At 40.0% G+C, this 22,907-nt stretch overlaps 1 protein-coding gene across 2 annotated transcripts in view; it reads left to right on the plus strand.

The window, feature by feature from the left end:
- NTN4 (netrin 4) overlaps positions 1–22,907 on the plus strand; it is a 185,343-nt gene that overhangs the window by 132,735 nt on the left and 29,701 nt on the right. Inside the window, exons 6-7 of one of the 2 annotated variants that reach the window (XM_077470221.1) lie at positions 1,251–1,340; positions 22,399–22,612. In XM_077470221.1, coding sequence (XP_077326347.1) covers positions 1,251–1,340; positions 22,399–22,612 — 304 coding nt within the window. The remainder of the gene's footprint in view (positions 1–1,250; positions 1,341–22,398; positions 22,613–22,907) is intronic. The other variant, XM_077470222.1, reaches the window with a different exon arrangement.

Here is a 22,907-nt window from a genome sequence, read left to right on the forward strand (position 1 = left end):
TTTACCTACTTCCTGCATGATGAATTCACTAATTCTAAACAAGTTAATGGAACAGTCAAATAAATAAAAAAGATTACATATATTTGTAAAAGTATATATATATATATATATATATATATATATATATATATATATATATATATATATATATATATATATATATATATATATATATACATTTGGTTGTTTTTTAACTGCAAGCCACCACTTTTTTGTTGCTTATTACATTTTAATTGTGGGAGCTCATTTCCCAGCAACAGTCTTCACATGTTTGAGTACAATTACTCTAAGCAAATAACTGGGGCAGCATTCCCTATTCCATTGAAAGATTTAAATTCACTTCAGGAACTGCCCTCACGTGGCCAGCAGGACTATTAATCTCAATTTCTTACAAATCATGGGATCTAAACAAAGGACCCAAACAACAGCTGGTTACTATTGAAGTGGTAACTTTGTCTGGTACTCAAAGTGGTGCTGAAAACAGCTCCATGTGCCAGCACTGTGCCTGCTGTGAGCAATGTGCCTGCATTATACAAATAATCTTTAATTCTTCATACATTTTTATTGTGCTTTCCATACCATATACTGTATATAACACTGACGTCCTAAGGTCATTTTTGAATTGCTCAATGCATAATCCAATGAAGTAAACCTTGCACCTTTAGGAGGATAGCAGAGAAAAGGCCATAGCAGACCCTAGTGATAGAATTTTGAAATATGTGTGCTTGTTTCTGGATTTTTTTTTCTTTAAAGTGACAAAACATTTGCAGATGCTTGGATAACCTCAGTTCTTAGTGAACTCATGTGCTTGACTCTGTGTTTATAGCTGCCTAAAAGCAAAAGCTTACTTAAATTATTCTTTTAATACGTGAGATTATGAATATCTGTCTTTCTGAAGTCAGAATAAGCAAATATTTCAAATTTTTTTAAATATATATTTAGATACTCTAAACAGCTGTATGCTTATCAATATACCTAGTTTGTTCACCTGATACTTTGGTTTGCATTGTATTGTTAGGTTATACTTCCTTTCAGATATATGTGATGTAACAAGATAAAGCAGCATTAACCCCAAAAGCAAACATTTTTTACATTAGAGCTTACCAATTTTTAGATGTGTTGGTTGTATTCATTCAGTGGAAACGAGGCATAAATCTGCTAATACATTTAAAACTCCACTCCCCTAAGACTGACAATGCTGCTATCTGCTGTGCCTCCTGTGCTCATTCCTCCTTGTGTCTCTGATATAGGAGGTGTGTTACTGGCCAGAACACCAGGTGAAAACACAGGGGAAAAGCCAAAGAAAGTAAAACTGATGCAGCCACCACATCTAATGACTGGTAAGCTGCAATTTACAGTATTACATTTTTGGTTTTGAGTTTAGCCACTTGCGCACTGCAAGGTACTACGGATGGGGGACCCATATAGACAAAGCAACGTACTGGTACATTGATGCCTTTGTCTGGGTTTAGGGCATGTGTACGGCACTCCCCGCCGACACCTGCTGTGATTGTACACAACAGGAGTCTATCAGCGGGTCCTGGCCAATGATTCATGATCGAGACCTGCTGATCGGCTGTGTCCAATCACAGCCCAGACTCTGTGTTGACAGTCAAAGCAGGGATAAGAAACAAAGAGATCTTTCATAAATCTCAGCATACATTACACACTATTAAGGACACATGTAACCCCTTGATTACCCGAGATGTTAACCCCTTCCTAGCCAGTGTCTTTAGTACAGTGACCTTGTATAGTATTAGCACTGGTCACTATATTCGTGTCACTTATATTAGTGTCAGTAGCAGTTAGTTCCCCCTCAAAGTCAGTTAGTGTCAGATTGCTCACTGCACTATCACGGTGGAGCATGGAGAAGGTGGCGACGTTGAGCTGGATGACGTCTGAGGGATCCAAGAGGCTTTGCTACATGTTTCAGAGCATGTGCCCTGATGTATCTGGGCATGCGCACTTCTTTCTCAAGCTGAAGCTACTATAAGGAGCCTAAACTTTATGTATTGCCGGCCAGAAGTGCTGGTTACGCTGTCACATACAGATAGGCGGTTTAAATCCAATTTTTAACCATAACATATACAGTAAGTATCTCACAAAAGTGAATACACCCCTCACATTTTTGTAAATATTTTATTATATCTTTTCATGTGACAACACTGAAGAAATTACACTTTGGTACTAAGTAAAGTAGTGAGTGTACAGCTTGTATAACAGTGTAAATTTGCTGTCCCCTCAAAATAACCCTCAACACGCAGCCATTAATGTCTAAACCGCTGGCAACAAAAGTGAGTACACGCCTAAGTGAAAATGTCTAAATTGGGCCCAAAGTGTCAATATTTTGTATGGCCACCATTATTTTCCAGCACTGCCTTTACCCTCTTGGGCATGGAGTTCACCAGAGCTTCACAGGCTGCCACTGGAGTCCTCTTCCACTCCTCCATGATGACATCATGGAGCTAGTGGATGTTAGAGAACTTGCGCTCCCCTACCTTCTGTTTGAGGATGCCCCGCAGATGCTCAATAGGGTTTAGGTATGGAGACATGCTTGGCCAGTCCATCACCTTTACCCTCAGCTTCTTTAGCAGGGCAGTGGTCGTCTTGGAGGTGTGTTTGGGGTTGTTATCATGTTGGAATACTGCCCTGTGGCCCAGTCTCCGAAGGGAGGGGATCATGTTCTGCTTCAGTATGTCATAGTAGATGTTGGCATTCATGGTTCCCTCCATGAACTATAGCTCCCCAGTGTCGCAAACACTCACGCAGCTCCAGACCATGACACTCCCACCACCATGCTTGACTGTAGGCAAGACACACTTGTCTTTGTACTCCTGACCTGGTTGTCACCACACACGCTCGACACCATCTGAACCAAATAAGTTTATCTTTGTCTCCTCAGACAACAGGACATGGTTCCAGTAATCCAGACCTTAGCTGCTTGTCTTCAGCAAACTGTTTATGGGCTTTCTTGTGCATCATCTTTAGAAGACGCTTCCTTCTGGGACAACAGCCATGCAGACCAATTTGATGCAGTGTGCAGCATATGGTCTGAGCACTGGCAGGCTGACCCCCCACCCCTTCAACCTCTGCAGCATTGCAGGCAGCACTCATATGTCTATTTCCCAAAGACAACCTCTGGATATGATACTGAGCACATGCACGCTGCACCTCAGTTTCAGGGTCTTGGCAATCTTCCTATAGCCTGACCATCTTCATGTAGAGCAACTATTCTTTTTTTCAGATCCTTAGAGATTCCTTTGCCATGAGGTGCCATGTTGAACTTCCAGTGACCAATATGAGAGAGTGAGAGCGATAACACCAAATTTAACACACCTGCTCCCCATTGACACCTGAGACCTTGTAACACTAACGAGTCACATGACACCAGGAAGGGAAAATAGTTAATTATGCCCAATTTGGACATTTTCACTTAGGGGTGTACTCACTTTTGTTGCCAGCAGTTTAGAAATGAATGGCAGTGTGTTATTTTGAGGGGACAGCAAATTTACACTGTTATACAAGCTGTACACTTACTACTTTACATTGTAGCAAAATGTAATTTCTTCAGTATTGACACAAGATATAATAAAATATTTACAAAAATGTGAGGGGTGTATTCACTTTTGTGAGATACTGTATGTGTCGTGTAGATAACAGGCACTAAGGTAAGGTGCCATACATAAAAATGTACTTACTGATGTCGTACCACCGACCAGCTTAGCGGCTTGCTATGGGAGCACTCAGCAGAGGGGAAGAGCCAGGAGCACCGACGGCAGACCCAAGAAGAGGAGGATCAGAGCTGCTGTGTGAAAAACCATTGCATAGAGCAGGTAAGTATAACATTGTTTTTTTTTTTTTTTTTTTTATACCTTTAGTATAACTTGTGATATAAGAATAGATTATCAGGCTTTTTTTTATTCTTTGTATTCTTTGTGGACGTGGAAGCGGAACTTGCGTTCTGAGCAACACGTTCTGAGTAACACGTTGAGTCTAGTAGTCTTCACCCAGTCACCTGATATGCTCTAATAATTATGAGATGAACTTATCACTTATAAACGCTGTGTATACATGATGTAAATAGTCAGGTGCTGGACTGAGGACAACCTTAACCCTTTTCCGACCAGCCGTCGCAGTTATCCTGCGCCAGGTTGGCTCCCCTGGGGGAACCGTCATAGCTATACATCGGCTTGCCTTTTCACCAGTAGGGGGCACACGCTCCTGCTGTGCCACGCTGGAGTCGATGTGCGTGCCTGGCGGTCGAGATGCCGGGCAGACACCCACGATTGCTCCACACAGAGACAGAACGGAGATCTCTCAATGTAAACAGACAGATCTCTGTGCTGTCAGAGGTGAGGAGAGCAATCTGTTGTTTATACTAAGTATGAACAACAATCGCTCTCCTCACCCAGGCAGTCCCATCCCCCACAGTTAGAATCACTCCCTAGGTAACACAGTTAACCCCTTGATTGCCTTTTACCATTAACCCCTTCACTGCCAGTGACATTTACACAGTAATCAGTGGATTTTTATAGCACTGATCGCTGTATGAATGCCAATGGTCCCAAAAATGTGTCCGATGTGTCCGCCATAATGTTGCAGTACCGTTAAAAATCGCAGGTCGCTGCCATTACTAGTAAAAAAATTAATAATAATAATTAAAATGCCATAAATCTTTCCCCTATTTTTTAGACGCTATAACGTTTGCGCAAACGAATCAATATACGCTTATTGGGATTTATATTACCAAAAATATGTAGAAGAATACATATCGGCCTAAACTGAGGAAGAAATTTTTTTTTATATATATATTTGGAGATATTTATTATCAGTGGCGGCTGGTGAAGTTTTTGGATGGGGGGCGCCAGACCCCGCCCATCATGACCCCGCCCACCATTTTGGCCCATCCCACTTCTCATAAAACACGCCCCTTATGTAATCGGAAAAAAATTTTGACGTGGGTTCCCCCTCCGAGAGCATACCAGGCCCTTAGGTCTGGTATGGATTCCAAGGGGAACCCCCTACGCCGAAAAAACAGCGTGGGGGTCCCCCCCAGATCCACACCAGACCCTTATCCGAGCACGCTACCCGGCCGGCCAGGAAAGGGGGTGGGGACGAGCGGGCGGCCCCCCCCCTCCTGAGCCGTACCAGGCCGCCCACCCCAAAGCACCTTATCCCCATGTTGATGAGGACAAGGGCCTCTTCCCGACAACCCTGGCCGTTGGTTGTCGGGGTCTGCGGGCGGGGGGCTTATCGGAATCCGGGAGCCCCCTTTAATAAGAGGGGCCCCGGATACCGGCCCCTCACCCTATGTGAATGAGTATGGGGGTACAATGTACCCCTACCCATTCACCTGTGAAAAAAAGTACAAAAAAAAACAACACAGGGTTAAAATATTTTATTGCACAGCTCCGGGAGTCTTCCGTCTTCGGGGGTCTTCTCGCCGGACTCCTCCGCTATCTTCTTGTAGCTCTTTTGCTAGCGGAGGAGTCCGGCTTTCTTCCTCGCCGCCGGCCTCTTCTCCCGACTTCGGGGGTCTTGTCCCCCTCTTCGGTTCTTCTGTCGGGCCACCGCGCCTTCTTATAGCTCTTTTAGAGGCGGTGGCCCGGTCTTCTGCTGCTGCTAGGGAGCCTAGGGAGAGGGGGGGCGGCGCCCGGGCGCCCCCTATGGGCGGGCCGCCACTGTTTATTATAGCAAAAAGTAAAAAAATTGCTTTTTTTTTTTTTTTCAAAATAGTCCGTATTTTTTGTTTATAGCGCAAAAAATAAAAAACGCAGAGCTGATCAAATATCACCAAAAGAAAGCCTTATTTGTGGGGAAAAAATATTGTTTGGGTACAACGTTGCACGACCGCGCAATTGTCAGTTAAAGCGACGCAGCCAAATGTAGCGGTGCTGAAGTGGTTAATTAGTGAGGCAATTAATTTAAAGAAAAAATATTTTAACAGTAAGGAGGCACATTCAAAGTCTGCCATTACTTTTTTTTTTTTTTTTACAGAACCCCTTCCCCCATCTAACAATATGTCTGGTATACTTAGCATGCTTGTATATTTTGCCCCATACACTCTAATGAGAAAAAGTTGGTAAATTACCTCAACGTTTACTAAATAATACTATATGATACTTAGAACAAGTAGGGAGGTAAAGCACAGTGTCTGTACCTGAGGACATTGGAACATTGGAAGACTTTTGAAGTTGGGCTGTGCTTTATATCAATGCAGTATTATTCATTAGTGGCCAGAAGTTAATCCTTCCACACAAGTAAGAATTGTTTGTGCATATTACCTCACTCTTTGCAGGTGTCTGGCTTCTCGGCAAACAGGTGGGGAATGTGGAAGCAAATGTAACTTGAAAAATCAGGTGTCACAGCCAAAGTAAACAGAGACAAAATGTAGACTTGTTAAAGGGATTACTCAAGTTTAAATAGCTTGGTCCTATTAAAAAGATACATTGTGACACAAATACAAACAGTAGAAATAATGATCACATTTTCAGCTAATGATAGCTGTTTCCGGAGAAGTTTTTATAACTTAAGCTGCATGCTTTAGTCACTGTATTTAAAGGACTAACTAGTTTCTAGGTCAAGGACTAGTCTACAGTTTTTAGTCCCTTACCCTAAACTAACCTAGAAACCCCAGGTCAACTGTTTATATACCTCAGCATGAAAGCTACAGTATTTACATCATTCACGTAAAAATCTTCTTCAGTGCTCACCAAGTACCAATAGAATTAAATTGGGCCGTACTTTGAATGTCTCCAGTGTAGGATTGCAGCCCCATGCAAACCTATGAGGCATCACCATCCAGTGGATGTTTTATAAGATTTAACCCTTTCGCTGTCAGAGCCATTTTTGCATTTTGTGCACAGATGCAAGGAAATGCAATAAGCTAGCCAAATTTTTGATAAAATATGAAAACTGAGGTTGCCCGAGTAAGTAAATACCCAACATGCCAAACCTTACATTTGTGTGCGCCCGTGACAAACTTCAGTACCCCATATTTTCTATAGGTAATGCTTCAAAAGCCCCCCTATAGGTCATCAGTTTAGTGTCACAGAGGAGATCTTGTGCGGTCTTGATCTTGTGAATTGTTGCTCTCACACTGGCTTGTGCGGCGATATGTAACATGTATCGCAATCAAAATTTTCACATATAGGCGCCCCCGATGCGTGTGTTTATGTTCGTACGCAGGGGCCCCAAATTCTTTTGGGGGGGTTTATGTGCTTATGTGCTTGGATGTAACATTATCTTTGATGATTTCTGATGATTTTTAATCTTTAATGAGACATGCAGGATCCTCTGGACTCCACTGAATGTATTACAGTACATCCCATCCTGACTATGCAAGTCGGGGATACCTTGAGAGGCTGACCCGGAAGCTTTCCGGTGCTTACTGGGTCACAGCAAGAAGGGGTGGAGAGCAGATGTATCTCCACTCCACTCCCTTCCCTCCACCCACCAGCATCTGCACATGGTAGGGGCACGTGTGTGGGGTTCTGCCGGTGCATCAACCTGACAGGTAGGAATCTGCCTGTCACTGGGGGGGTACGGACCCCCCGCGCTGTCTGGTCCGTACGACATATACGGAGCTGGCAGCATAAGGGTTAAAGAAAATCATATGCCTGCCTTTTCTTCTGGATATTGAAGCATGAATTGTTGTTGGGTCCAGGATGCCATCTTTTTTCTCAGTTTAAGTACTATTCTCTAAACTAGACAGTGAAGACTGCAGATCACTGCACACAGTCAGAAAGAAAACAAAGCAGTGTTTGCAATGTCTCCCATTATTGACTTACTGTGTATTGCTCTGTACTGCGTCTCTGTAAATGTGGCCATCTTGGCAGATGCAGGGTTTGCTTCTCAGAATCTCAGAACTTCCTGCAAGGAAAACAGTGAGCAGCACAGTAGTGACATCAAGAAACCTCACTACAAATCTCCTTGGATCAATGCCATAGATCTCACACAGCAGATATACAGCTATGAGGCTGTAGGCACAGGAGTGCTTAGACACACTCACATACCAGGGAGTACAATAATAATTTTCAGAAGGATTTCCAGTCAAAGGTAATCTTGTTGGGTTACTTCTTACTGTAGGCACCATTAACATTTTTAGATGTTCCCTAACTTAGTAATTATATAGTTTTTTTAAATGTAAAGCCCAACTCCAGGATAGATGGCTCTTTGATCACTGGGTTTAAAAAAATAAAATAAATCTAGATATCCATTTTCACCTACCTCAAGCTGCAGTTACATGATCATCCAGCGCTATGCCCTTCTCTTCTCTGTTTACTTCCTGGATGTGCACATCACGGCCTGCATGTCATTGACTGGTCAGTGGAGGGGCCCTCTCAGAATCCAGAAGAGGATCGACATTGAGGGAGCTGAAGAGGACTGGCCACGAGGCTTAACTTGCGGTGCGTTATTAGCAACCCTGCAGGCAGAGGTGGTGTCAGCGAGCAACCTAGATGGAGAATAGGTAATTATAACTGACTTCACCAGGTAAGGAAAACGTAACAGCGTAATAGGCTGTTATAGGTTAGAGGGGAGGTCTCAAGAAACAATTGAAAAATGTAAGAATTTTGCCTGGAGTTACATAGTTAGTGGGTTTGAAAAGACACAAGTCCATCTAGTTCAACCAAAAAAATAAATAAATACAATTCCATATTTGAATCCTATACCAACAGTTGAGCCAAAGGAAGGCAAAATACCCCAGCAAAGCATGATCCAATTTGCTATAGCAGTAGAAAAAATTCCTTCATGATCCCCCAAGAGGATTTTCCCTGGATCAATTTTACCTATAAATGTTAGTACCCAGTTATATTATGTAAATTTAGGAAAGGATCTAGGCCTTTTTTAAAGCAATCTACTGAGCTTGCCAGAACCACCTCTGGAGGGAGTCTCTTCCACATTTTCACAGCTATTACTCTGAAGAAACCTTTCTGTATTTGGAGATGAAATCTTTTTTCCTCTAGATGTAAAGAGTGCCTTCTTGTCCTCTGTCCTTAAAGTGAATAACTCAACACTAAGGTCACTATATGGACCACTTATGTATTTATGTTGATCATATCCCCCTAATCTCCTCTTCTCAAGAGGGAATAAATTCAGTTCCTTTAATATTTCCTTATAGCTGAGCTCCTCCATGCCTCTTAGTTTGGTTGCCCTTCTCTGCACTTCCTCCAGTTCCCTGATATCCCTTTTGAGAACTGGTGCCCAAAACTGAACTGCATATTCCAGATGAGGTCTTACTAAGGATTTGTACAGGGGCAAAATTATATCTCTCTCTCTGGAGTCCAAACTTAAGTTCTACTTTAAAGAGGGAGTCCACCCGAAAAAAAATTCTTAAAAGCCAGCAACTATAAATACTACAGCTGCAGACTTTTAATAAATGGACACTTACCTTTCTTGGGGTCCGGCGATGTCGGCAGCCGAGGCCGATTGATCGCTCGGCTCTCGGCTGCTGCCGCCGCCATTCTCAGTGAGGGAATCAGAAAGTGAAGGGTTGCGGCTTCACTTCCCAGTTCCCTACTGTGCTAGTCGCGCAGCGCAATGGGAATGGTCCCGTGTGCGTCCCAGCATGTGCGCCGGGACAGGAAGAGGCATAGACTCCAGTGGGAGTCTATGCCCAGAAGTGGGTGCAAATACCTGTGTTTAACATAGATGTTAGAAAGCAATTATACTTTACATGGTGCATCAAGTGACAGCCTGGTATGGAGAATCCTTATGTAAATATAACATAAAGTAAACAGATAACGTTAAATATCTGGAACATATTGTGTGTAATTTTTAGTAGATAAAATAGTTTACTTATAAGAAATATTTTAATATTTTTAAAGAAAAAGATTTATTTTTGAGTCACAGAAGAAGAATAAAAGAGAGTATCAGTAAGAGACCCCTTGTCTGATCAACCATCACACAAAGACCTGGCAGTGATAGCAGTAAATTGCATTTAATTATATATTATTTACACTTTGATCTGTTTTCTTTTTTTCTTGGTCCAATTTGGCTCCAGCTTCATTGCCTGGAGACATTGATATAAAACTAATATCAAACTTTTCTTCAGACTTTGTGACTGTTAAAGAATACGGTATATGACATAAGCCTTGAATATAACAATAATTTTATTATAAATATATTTCTAACCTAAATAGTGTATTCTCTTCATTTATAAGCCACATCTTCCACAATGCATGATAGAGTACATGGACATGTCACAGTCCCTGCTTACAGCTTTGTGTCTATACCACATACACATGGTTGCCAGTTAGTGTGGAAAACAATCACGCAGCCAAGATTGTTTTTGAATGGAGGAGAACATGTTGGTGCTGGGGGTAGGCAAGGTACACAGACCATATACTGGATTAGCTGAGCTTTAAGCACCTTTCTTTCCTTAGTTTTGACAATCCCTATCACATTTGTTGCAAACAATTTACTTACATTCAACTTCATGCTTGCATTCTTAAAATGTCTTCTTTAGAGGAATTGAGAGATTACCTAGATACAGTATGTGTCCCAGAATGCTGTTCAACCTATTTAAAAAAAAATTATATATTTTTTTTTCTCTGATACTTAACTTACTAAATGCAGTCCATGAAAAAATGGATCACAAACGTACCTGTTCGTTCAATCTAAGTTATTCTGAGCTTAAAAATACTTGAAGAAACTTAACAGTAAGGCCCGGCCTGGTATAACAGGGCCAGTTGTACTGGCTTATCAGCGGCCCTGCTCGTTTGAAGCCCCACTGAAGCCTCATCAAAGCCCCACCAAAGCCCCATTGAAGCACAAAGCAAAAGCAAGGTGTAAACAGGACTGTAAGCTAGCCATTTCATTTAGTGACAGGAGCTTTGACAAGCTTTCAGAGAGCTTTAACAAAGCCTGTCCGAAACTTTGTTTTGAAGCAAATGTAAACTAGCCATTAATGTGTGTTGAAGCCGAAGCAAGTGTAAATGAGCCCTGACAGAGATTGTGCCTTAAAGGCATAAACTTTCCTACCTGCACCTTGTGTTTTTCACCTGCCTAAGATGTGCGTGGATCATGCAGTTTTAGGGTGTCATTTGTTTTTCTGTATGCACAGTATATAGTAGAGTAAACCATCGCATTCAGGTGTCTGAAGTTTCAGTTTGTGTTCAAACAAGAGGCATATGGCATGGCACTGCACAGGTTAATGCATGAACTCTGTCTGTAGTCTAAGCCCCTATTCACACTTGAACGTTTTTCTGCTCATTTTTCTATGTCTATCTATGCAGAATCCCATTATTTCTAATTACCTCTGTTCACACTTGTATGCTCAGTTGCTCTATGCTCAAAAAAGTTTGTGAGCTTTTTTTTTTTTTTTTTGAGTGTATTCAGACATTTTTGATCTAGTTTAATGGGAACACTTGGATATGCAATACATGTTTTCATGCATTTTTTTTCTTGTGTTTTTACACCACCTCTTCTATAAAAATGTCTCTGCCCCTGATAAAAACCCTGAAGTTTGGTACATTTGCAAAAAATGCATTTAAAACACTTATAATACACCTGAAAAATGTCTGTAAAATGTCTGAAAATCCCTGGAAAAAAACACTGCAAAATCACATTGTGCTCAGATCCATAAAAAAACACAGCATGGCTTCGCCCTGCCCTGCCCTGTTCCCGCCACATGGGAGGCTCCTGCACCTGCCTCTTTGTCTTGTGAAGAGAGAGAGCAGTGCCACTGCAGAAGGGCACAGCACTGGATCAAAATAGGACTCAGGTAGGTAAAATGGAGGGGTGGGGGCGATATAACTGCTGGGACATTTTTTACCTTAATGCAAAGACTGCATTAAGGTAAAAAAATGTCCTGCTTTTACAATCACTTTAAGTGGAACTCCAGGAAAATGTTCTAAGAAATGTGCTATGTAAGAAATTGTTAAATCTCATGAGGTGTATACCACCTCTAGAATTGCACCTGCTTCTTTATTAATTACCATTTAATATAGCTCTCGCTATACCTCCAATGCTGTGACTATGGGAGCTATCATACACAAAAAATACTGTCATTCATCAGCCCCTTCTCCCCCCTGGTTCATTCACAGAAGCTAGACTCTCCTGCATCAATGAAGCTGTAAGTATTAAAGTAAGCTTTCTTGGAGGTGGCGTACTCCTTTCTTGGAGGTGGCGTACATTTTAATAAATAATTTGTCTAGAATTTTGCTTTTAGTATGGTTCTTATACTAATTCATGTATCATATGTTTTGGTGAAGTATACAGGGTAAGTGATTTTGCACTGCTGGGGCTTTGCATAGTGCTCCCTACCACCCATTAAACTAGAAGTGGGGTATATTTTGTATTGTCAACATTGATATCCTGATAATGGTAAGGCCTCATGCACACAGGACGTTTATTTACCTTTCCTAGAAGCCAGCAGCGTTTTTGCAGCAAAAATGCCTGGAGCTTGTGAAAGTGTGCGCTTTTACAGGCGACAGGCTTTTGAGCATTAATTCATTTCATTGGCCAGAATAAATAATTTATTCTGATCATTGAAATTAATTAATGCTCAAGCACTAATGTTTAACAGCTTTTAGAAGCTGTTATCAGCTGTAGCTTCAAATGTTTTTTCTGCCCAAACTCTGCTCCTCCTGGACACACTGGCAGTATTTTTTTTCCTGCCTCTAACAGCTTCTTAAAGCTCCTGCCACTAAACGCTGCTAAAAGCCTGTGTGTGCATAGACACATAGACTAACATGGAGGGGTGTTTAGAGGCAGGAAAAAAAAAAAACATCAGACGCCCGCCCCTAGAATCAACTGTAAAAACGTCCTGTGTGGATGAGGCCTTGGGCACACTGGACCTTATAATAACGTTATAAAAACGCCAATAGCTTTGCAGTGAATTTTTTTAGCGTTGTTAACTGTTTTTTTTGTTCAGTGGGATCAAAAACTTTAAAATCGCTAGTGAGTCACGTTTTTGAGCATTTATCTGCGTTTTTAGGCATTTTTTGATATTAGAGAGTTTTTATAGCTGAAAAACTCCTCTCAGAACCCACTAGTTTTTTTTTTTTTGTTTTTTTTTACAGCCAATAAACTGTTGATAACAGCCTATGTGTGCATGGATAACATGCTGGAGATTTTATTGACAAAAATAAACATCTGAAGCCCAAAAAAACATACAGTGTTCATGAGGCCTTAAAGGCAGGAAAAAATGTGTCCATAATAATGCCATATGCAGCAATAAGGAGGAAAATTTCCAAATTTATAGATTGATTTTTCTGGCAGCTTCGATCTAAGAAAGATATTTTGTAAAAGCAATTTTTCCTAGACTAATAAATGTTTAACGTGAAACCTAAGATTTTTTAAGACCACTATTCTATCTGTACATCGTGAACCTTAGATTTTAGATGCTTCCAGCAATGCTGAATATTTACTGTAAAGCATCATCAGTATCAGGTTGTGGTAAATGCTTAGACCCAATGGAAATAACTTTATTATGACCCCATTGCTTGTACTCAGTGCCAACTTTACTCAAAAATGTATTTTCAAATTTCCTTTTATTATGCTTAAGGTATGAAATACAAATAATTATAAATAGGCGTATCCTTCACTATTCTATTGTGGGTTCCCAAGAAAAAGAATGTGATTTAATGTGTCTGAGAACACTTTTTTTTTTTTAAAGACGGGTAGGCAGTTAGTCCAGTATGTTATTGTAAAGTACGTGTTTTGCAAACCAATGTAGCCAGTGGCACACAGCCAAAAGCTGAGTTAGTGGGTGGTGATTTGATCTTCTTATCAGACGCTCTTTATTAGCTGCTAAAAGTGTGGCTGCTGCTTAATTTGTCTTTGCTTTTGACAGAAATGCAACATTAAAGGCCAAAGGAAGATATCAGATCAACCGAGATTTTCTTGCTCACTTGTTTTATCAATCCAACACATTCTAAATAACAGTAAAAAATTTATATCTGGATATTTTAGCCGCTGTGGGCTTTGCTACCTACAACAAAGTTAAACCCTTGGCAAACAGCTAAATACATTTATGTTTACAGTCTTTCCTGATGAAGGATTTGCAATTCTGTACAGTCAAACCTTCATTTACATACTTTTTTACACTGCACATTGCACAACCAGACAGAAGATAACCTTATTCCTTGGCAATGCAGTACATTGTGAGCCACACAGCCTTTTTATTGAAATTTACCATTCCCTGCATATCTGGGTACTTCCCCATATTTACCCAGCAATACTGAAAATGAAGAAACCCAAACAAACTCATGCACTGCCACTATTTCCACGTGTAAACGAATAACCTTTTGTGATCCAGCTGCTGCAATCACCACATTGTGTATTCACCACAAAATATAAGATATAAATCGATATATTTAAGTGTAAAGCGCTGCTATATAAAAAATAAATAAATAACTGTCAACATATCTTCAGTGCTAAACCAAATAACACAAATGAGTGAAAAGAGTTACCATGCACTTTAATACAGTCTTTTCAGAACAATTCTGCTTCAACAATGTGATCTTCCTACAGCTAAGTCAACCCAAAATCCAGATGTTGTAAAATCTGTTGAAAACCACTGTGCTCCACCTCAGCTATGATTCAGGATTTGCCCTAACCTTCATATATTGACCTATAGATTAAAAAATGTCAAACAGCACTTACCCCACCTTCTGGGGATTATTTAATAGGTTTCTCAGTGGTCCTGGACACCCCTCTCATCCACTGCTCACAAAGGGACAATATCTCTTTATAACTCCGCTGCAGTACTGTTTAGCTCTGTAGAGTGACATCAAAGCCACATAGGAGCACCATATGGTGTAGTAATAATCAATATCATAAAATGTATTAAAAATATCACTCATATATAAAAACAAATAACTCGCATTGTATGAAAAAATCAATCGGGATACTGCGCTCTTGTTCCCGCTGCACTGCCGGTCCTTGACTGTGATGTTACCTGGCTCCTCCCCACGCGTATCATCACAGATCACTTGATGTCAGCAACCCCTGTTCACACCTATGCGTTGTGCTGGGCTTCTGGTGCTTCTTCAAAACACTCCTTTGGAGCATGCTGTAGACATGATTGTAAACAGTGTATTCGTATTGAGTTTACTTCGGGAGTATAATGACATCATGAATGACATTACGGCACTTCCTATCAGCTGCATTGGTTCTGTCTGAAAATTTGTACTGTCTAGCTTCTACCCTTAGCAGTAGATCACTACTACAGTAAGCAAAAGCTGGCTGTTTGCAGCCAACAATAGATTACAGTTAGAAGTGATCTGCTGCTGCACAGGTGCTTGGGGGATCTTGATCTGATTTCCAGCCAATCAGCAGCAGGCACTGTTAAGACTTTCTTACAGGCTCAGAAGAAGTGGCTGTCAAAATACAACTGCATCAAGGAAAATACCTCCATCCAGAGTGTTTAGCATGAATAGGGAAATCCATTGATTACTTCCCTGCAGCCCACAGGGTTGAACAAGAGAAATCTTATGATGTATGGCTAGCCTTCCCCCTAAAAAATACAATAGCCTTGCAGGGAGGATTCGTCCATCCATGTCATGAGAGAATAGAGAAATATTTTAGATTTCTTTTGTTCAGCCTGCAGGCTGAATGAAAGTAATCTATAGTGTATGGCCTGCTTAAGCTCCTTCGAGCAAAAATTGTTGAGTTTGCGCTTTTGAGAAAACAAGGTTTTAAGATTATTTGACAGAGAATTGCGTATATAATTATTTGCTTTAAATACTGCAACAATTTAGCTGGTTCCTTCATGTTTTTGAAATAAATCTTTTAGCTGACAGGAATGTCAGAAATGTGCTCCATTTTTTCTACATCAATTGTTAAAAGTAAGCAAAAAATGTGACAGCTTTCCGTGAGACTAAACAAGCATAACTAATACAAATATGTACAGCCTCATTCTGAATGTAACACTTTAATTTCACACTTTTACATAGGGTGAGATGCGATGATTAGCCTATTATGTGACAAATGAATGGTTCATATGCTCAACTGCCAAAGGTAAAGTGCGCTGGGGAGGATGAGAGGAATACCAAAACATTTATTTGTTTGAAAAGGTATTGCATCTGTCAATAGTTTTAGTCATGACATGTTGTCAGGCAGGTGCTTGAAAATAAGTAGAAGAAAATGTTCATGTGTGTTCTGGTTGTAACACTGGATACAATAACAGTGCCCCTGGCACCACATACCACACTTGATAAAATAAATCTTCTGCTCAACCATTACAATCAGGAATTGCAGACAGCCATTTTGGACACCTCATTTTATTGTCTGTAAAGGTTAATTTTTTTTAGACCTAAAGTCTGAAAGTTTATTTTATTAGACCCCTATTCTAAATGTATATAATATCCAGTTCCAGGGTACTGCAACATATAAAAAAAATACATAAGATTGTGCAAAAACATCCTGAATTGTTAAAGGAGTTCTATGGTAATGGCACACACTTTCTATTTATCGGACCAGCCTTGTTATAGCAATAATATAATTGGTATATATATATATATATATATATATATATATATATATATAGAAGCCTCTGATAGAGGATTTTTACCACGTGATCAGCTGGGACCAATCACAGCCTATCGTCGCATGAACCAGGAAGTGCCAGTAAACGGCATTCCTCGGTTCACGCTGACAGAGAGAGCCAATCAGAGTCTCTCCCTGTCCGCACATTGATTATCAGCACAGCCACCATCAGATGTGTCCATCACCTGCCAATCGGTGCCCAACAGCTGCCAGTCAGTGCCCCCTCAAAAAAATCTCTCAGTGTCCACCACAGTGCCAATCAGAGCCCACCACAGTGCCAATCAGTGCCCATCACAGTGCCAATCAGTGCCCAGCAGTAACACCTGTCTGTACCTCATTATCAGTGCTATCTATTAGTGTCTGTCAGTGCCGCCTATCAGTGCTGTGCCCGTCAGTGCCTATCAATGCTCATCATTTAAAAAAATAATAATTTGAAAGACCGCTGCGCAAATACAGTGTGACATAAAATATTACAACAACCACCATTTTATTCTCTAGGGTGTCTACTAAAATTACATATACTGTATATATATATATATATATATATATATATATGTTTGGGGGTTTCAAGTAATTTTTTAGCAAAAAAAAGATTATTTTTACTTGAAACCAACAAATGTCAGAAAAAGGTTTAGTGTTTGAGTGGTTAAACATTTTTCACTTACACACAAAGTCTATTCCATTGACAAATTGTTAAAATGTTTATACTTAAGTACAACTGATAAAGAATGTTGTGATTGCCCAGTTTTTCTCTTCCTTTCTTTTGAAGGCTGTGGCTTCAGAAGAGCAGAGATAATTCTTTGCATAGAAAGAATTGTGAAACACTTGACGATTAATTGTGCAGCTCTAACAGAAACTAAGAAAAACTTTTTTTTTTCACAAATGTTGGTATTTTTTAGTTTGTTTAGCAAAAAATAAAAACCCCAGATGTGATCAAATACCACCAAAAGAAAGCTCTATTTGTGGGAAGAAAAGGATAAAAATTTAGTTTGGTTACAGTGTTGCATGACTGCGCAATTGTGATTCAAAGGGCAACAGCGCTGAAAGCTGAAAATTGTCCTGGGCAGGAAGGGGTGAAAGTGCCTGGTACTGAAGTGGTTAAATATATCTTTGCAAAGTAAGATTTGTTGTAGGGTATGGCAGCTTGGCTACGTTGTAAAGCCACCCATAAATGTGAACACTATTTACTTTTTTTAATCCTACATCACAAGACACAGGAGACTTAATTCTTGGGACTGTTGTAATATGATCCACCGCCAGGTGGTTGGACACTGACAAATAGCAAAGCTATAGAGAGGCGCTTCCAGTCACGTCACTTCCAGTTTCTCTCTCACAAGGAGTGCAACGCACCCCGGCTCTGTAACAAGAGCTCAGCAGCTTCCATTGAACTATTGCAGGCTAGCCTCAGGGCCAGGACAAGACCCCAGCAAATGTAAGCAGGCATTTTTTGTGTTTGACTCCTTTTTAATAAAAACAGTATTGCTCTATGTACTCTCCCTTTGTCTTTTATATGGGACATTTTGTTGATGAGGAGGTCATAATATAGAAGATCTATCAAATAGCTCAAGCCATCCGCCCAGGATTTCCCACACAGCGCTTTAGACCTTTTTAATTAAAGAGGTCATGTTCATCTGGTGAGCAGATTTCATATTTGAGCAGTTTGGTTGATTCTGAATTGCAAGTGGTGAAGGATATCTTTTTTGTGGTTCAGCCATCAAGACTAAACACTAAAGTTTATGGACTTATTATTATTAATTGGTTCATTTAGCTGCACTTTAAGCATATGTTCAGTTTATTCCGAGGACTAATTCATATATTGGTATAACTATTGTTTCACACTTTGCACATGTTCACTTTATTACATGGTATATGGTCTTATAACAATTATACATGAATTCACTGATATAGTTAGCGCCCCCCTACCATCACTATCCAAATTGCAAAGCTTGACACACCAAGTATAAGCCCACCCACTCCCAGCATTGCCTCAGCTTTTTGCAAGTGTCCCTTGGTGCTGAGAGAGGCTTTTCTGCATTAATGCACAGATTTTTACTTGAACTCACAAAAAATCAATGCCTCACATCAAAAATGATTGGCATACAACACTTTAAATGGTGAAAATCTGCTCCCAGCTTTCCCAGGATCCTCCTGCTTTTAGGCATTCACATCTCCTTATAGACTCTCCATCCAACACTCACCCATAAAAGAGAAATGCTGACAATAGTTATATGACAACACATTTATTGAAAAACCATTAAAACCACTCTCAAAAGTTATATAAATCATCACCTTCTATCAAACATTCATTAAAATACCTGTATCTCAGCCGGGTTCACGCTATCTCACCACCTAATGGCTGTACTAACCAAGCACCTTGTGACTTCTTGGTTAGTGTGCTTGCATCATATCCAATCCAGTATTGCTAAGCTCCTACAGCACAGGCCACAATATGTGACCAGGGATCCCAAAGCCTCCAAGTGGTGAGATACTAAGAGGTTACACCCCCTTATTGATGCTATTGCTCAGCTGACAGATTTCTGTAAAGGATTTGCATGCAGAAATCATAGGAAGTCTCTCTGCTTCCCTTTCCTAACCCTAGAGGAGGACTTGCGGGGGGGGGGTCTGAGGACCTGGACTCCGAGGTGAGCGAATCCTCTTAAGAGGACGCCTCAGGCCTCTTGTGTCTCTAACTCAACAGTCCACTGTGAGAATTGTCACAGTGGCAGTGCATAAGAATGTAAAACTTTCAATACGGAAATCTTTTGGGCCTAAGGTGTCAGAGTAAATCATGTAAAGCAAGTGCTGTAGCCTAAATGCTGGTCTGCTGAGCTCCCCTACTTGAAGCAGTTGGAACATATGCATTTTAAGTTGGAAAGCCCCTTTGACAATGCCCTGGATATATTTATACAGAAAATCATGATATGAAAGAACAGTCTTACTTCCAATGTGGCAGAAGCCTTTGGAGCAGATGCCAGTCTTCGTCTGCTACCAAAAAGGATTCCTTCTCATTCTTGTCAGGACTTTGGGGCAAAACAGAAAAGCTACTTTTGAAAAGTCCTGGAGCCCGAAGGCCACTAAGACAGACAACAAACCTTTCCACTGAAGAGGCACCCCTACTTCTGCAAGTGGGGGTACACTTGGTCATTTACATATGGTCACACATAGAGTCATCACAGGTTTGCAGAAGTTCGCTGTCAAAATGCAGAGACTGAAGGAGCACAGAGGTCATAAAACTGACATTCGTCCCACTCAGCTCTAGTTCAGCAGGGGATCTATTCACACTGACAAAGCCCATGTGAAAGGATACTTTGTCAAAAATTAAATTTTAGGCTCACTTTAAAGGATGAGTATACTTTTATTAGAAGAACAATATTCCACCTATACTAGCCTTTCTGAGCTAAACTATACTAGATTCCATTCACCACTGCTGCATATTCTAGAATAGTAGGGGCTGCCTGCATGATCAGTTCAGTTATTGTAATAAGAGAAAAAAACGTATTGAGAACTGACTCACGCTGAGTCAGTTCTGAGTCACATTTCAAAGAAAATATATATCTGGAAGCATTATTTACACAGTATACAGGACACCCTGAGTTTTACCATGGTTGTCTTGGTTACAAAGAAGTGACATTTGTTTCTTTGGCAGCTATAGAATTTTTTTTATTTAAATAGGTAACCTTTTAATAATAATATTACAAAATGGCTTGTGTAGCACTTAAGTATATTAAACCATACATAAATATTATATTAACTAAACATATGATTTTCCTAAGGATTGATTGTGTTAAATAATAACACTCAGACTTTAAGTTTCTTATTACTTGCAATTAAATTATAGCATGCAGCAAGAACTTCTGGAATACATTACACTGAAATGTAAGCCTAAATGAAGTTCATAGTGTAAGTAGCAGGGGGATTATTTCTCATTTACTATGACAGAGTATTCTCAGATTACTACATTTTTAGAAAGCTGTAGGTTGTTGAATGCGTCGAATAGCCAAATCACTAGTAAAACTAGATTATGAAAGTGCACTTGGGGTATTTGTTATATGCAGAAAAAAAAATGAAAATTTTTTAGAAAAACTGTTTTTCAGAGTAGGTCTTTATTTAAAGCACCCTTGCTCTGGCTGGATGGCAGGCCGAAGTAAATCATAGGTAACTTCCTGACCTGAAAGGAGAAAATGATGGTGCTATCTGAGATCAATAAAGACTAAAAAGGCAACATGCCACTTACAAAGTGCATCGTGCTTTGTGACATCAGTTCTCTTTATTTATTCTATGCCAATGTCGGTGTTGTTTATGAATTTTAATAAAGCCAAAGAAGGATGCATTTGAAAATGGTTTGTAGGTGTGGTAGATGTTTTTTCTTTTGAAATCAATCTTGTAAATTTGAACTGTATTGTAGGTGTATTGCTCTGGCATACATGGCATTATTCCATTCTATTGTCGAGTCATAAAACACAAGGCAGTAAAGAGCTTAGTAATATAAGGGGAACATGCTTACCTGGTTAAAGAATTTATATTATTATGGATGACCATGCAATCGGTAAGGCAGCCACCGATACATTACTATTTATTTTTGTTCAAGCAGTGGGTTGAACTAAAAATATGATTCCCCCATTCACACATTTGATATGGATGGGGGAATCACTCCCGCTGTGCTATTTATTCTGACAGCAGGGAGACTTCCCCACTGCCAGAATACAATGATCTATATTTATAGCCGGCAGCACTGATCATTCAGGTCGATTGTACACAGGTCATTTGAGGCATCCCTGAAGAAACCTGAAGGAACCCCAGGACGCTCTACCCTTTCATGGCCATTCTATTTTAAATGGCTAGTGCACTCAAAACTTATATTTGTTTTGGATTGTTTTATGTTATGGAAAATGCAAAGGGAGGTGTTGGGGGATGGATGGGAACACTCAAAACTCCCAGGTGGAGATCTCACCGTGGGTGTATCCAAAGCATATTGTAGAAACTCCGAACACCTAAATTTCATTTTTGGTGGGTTACAAAATACTAAAAAAGTGTTTCTGTATTTTTACATTTGGCTTTGTGTGAGGGAATGTATATTCTAGAATATTAAAAGAAAAAATGCAAAGAAAGATAGTGAAGGAGTTCATTAGTGTAAGAACAAGGAGATCAACTGTGTTTGCACATGGAACATTGTGACATTCCTGTCTACTCCCCCCTGTTCAAGAAAATAATTGCAAAGGTTTTAACTGAAGTAGCATTTATATATAAATAATTACAAAAATAATTTCATATTCCTAATATGTGCCTGCTGTACCATGTACTTATAGGATAAAGTATCCTGTTCGGTTTTTATTGCTTCCTTTGTGTGAAATCACCAATATTCCTGCCAGAGTCCCTCGGCTTTCCTATTAAAAACTGATCACACTAAGCAGGAGAACATACCGTGGTCAATTTTCCAGCCATGCTGGGAACTCCATATACTCTCCTCCAGTGATCAAACCTATTCTGACACGTCACTGGGAAGCTCAGTGTACTGTTGCTTCGCCTCCCCTCAGCTCTTATGTAGCTGAGAACAGAGAGAATGTGATTACTTACAAAAAAGGGAAAACAGGTTTATAGTGTTTTTTTATATCTATACGCAAATGTTTTGCATTTCATTTCTATTTTAAATAGAATGGCTTGTTTTACAAGGTGAGGCTTTACAATCACTTTAATAGTTATTAATAAATTGCCATTTACAGTATATTTAAATGTACTATGAAACTGTAAACTGTTTTATGTAACTTTTGAACAGATATTTTTTATAAAATTGTATTTATAAAATACTGTGTATTTTTCCTATGTTTTGATATTCTTATTGGCTTGCACTGTATCTTGTGAAGCTGTTTTATAATTGATAACTTTTTAAATTTCTTGTTTCTTCAGCATGTTCCTGTCACCCAGTTGGTTCAACAAAGCTTCCCTCAACCACCTTTACAACCTGTGATCCTCAAAATGGAGATTGTCCTTGCAAACCTGGTGTAGCCGGGCCTAGCTGTGACCGCTGTATGGTGGGGTACTGGGGATTTGGTGACTATGGCTGCAGGCCATGTGATTGTGCTGGGAATTGTGATCCCTTTACAGGAGACTGTATTAACAAGTAAGTTCTGGAAACATTTCACATTAGGTTGCCCATATCTGTTTTTTAAAGCTTTTTTAGAACATTATATCCCTTTTGCTATTTTAAATGGATTTCATGTTTATAATCTGTATTTCAGAGGGAGCTCACTTGAGATAGAAAAACGGTGTCTGTGTGTTTTTTTACAATTTTTTACACATCCTTTGTGAAATGGTAGGGGTACAATGTACCGTTACCATTTCAAATGGGGGAGCCGGGATCTGGGGGTCCCCTTGTTAAAGGGGGCTTCCAGATTCTGATAAGCCCCCCACCCGCA

The sequence above is a fragment of the Lithobates pipiens genome, unplaced genomic scaffold, assembly GCF_037356315.1.
Source record: "Lithobates pipiens isolate NorthernLeopardFrog02 unplaced genomic scaffold, aLitPip1_a1.2 Scaffold_8, whole genome shotgun sequence".
NCBI classification, from domain to species: Eukaryota; Metazoa; Chordata; class Amphibia; order Anura; family Ranidae; genus Lithobates; species Lithobates pipiens.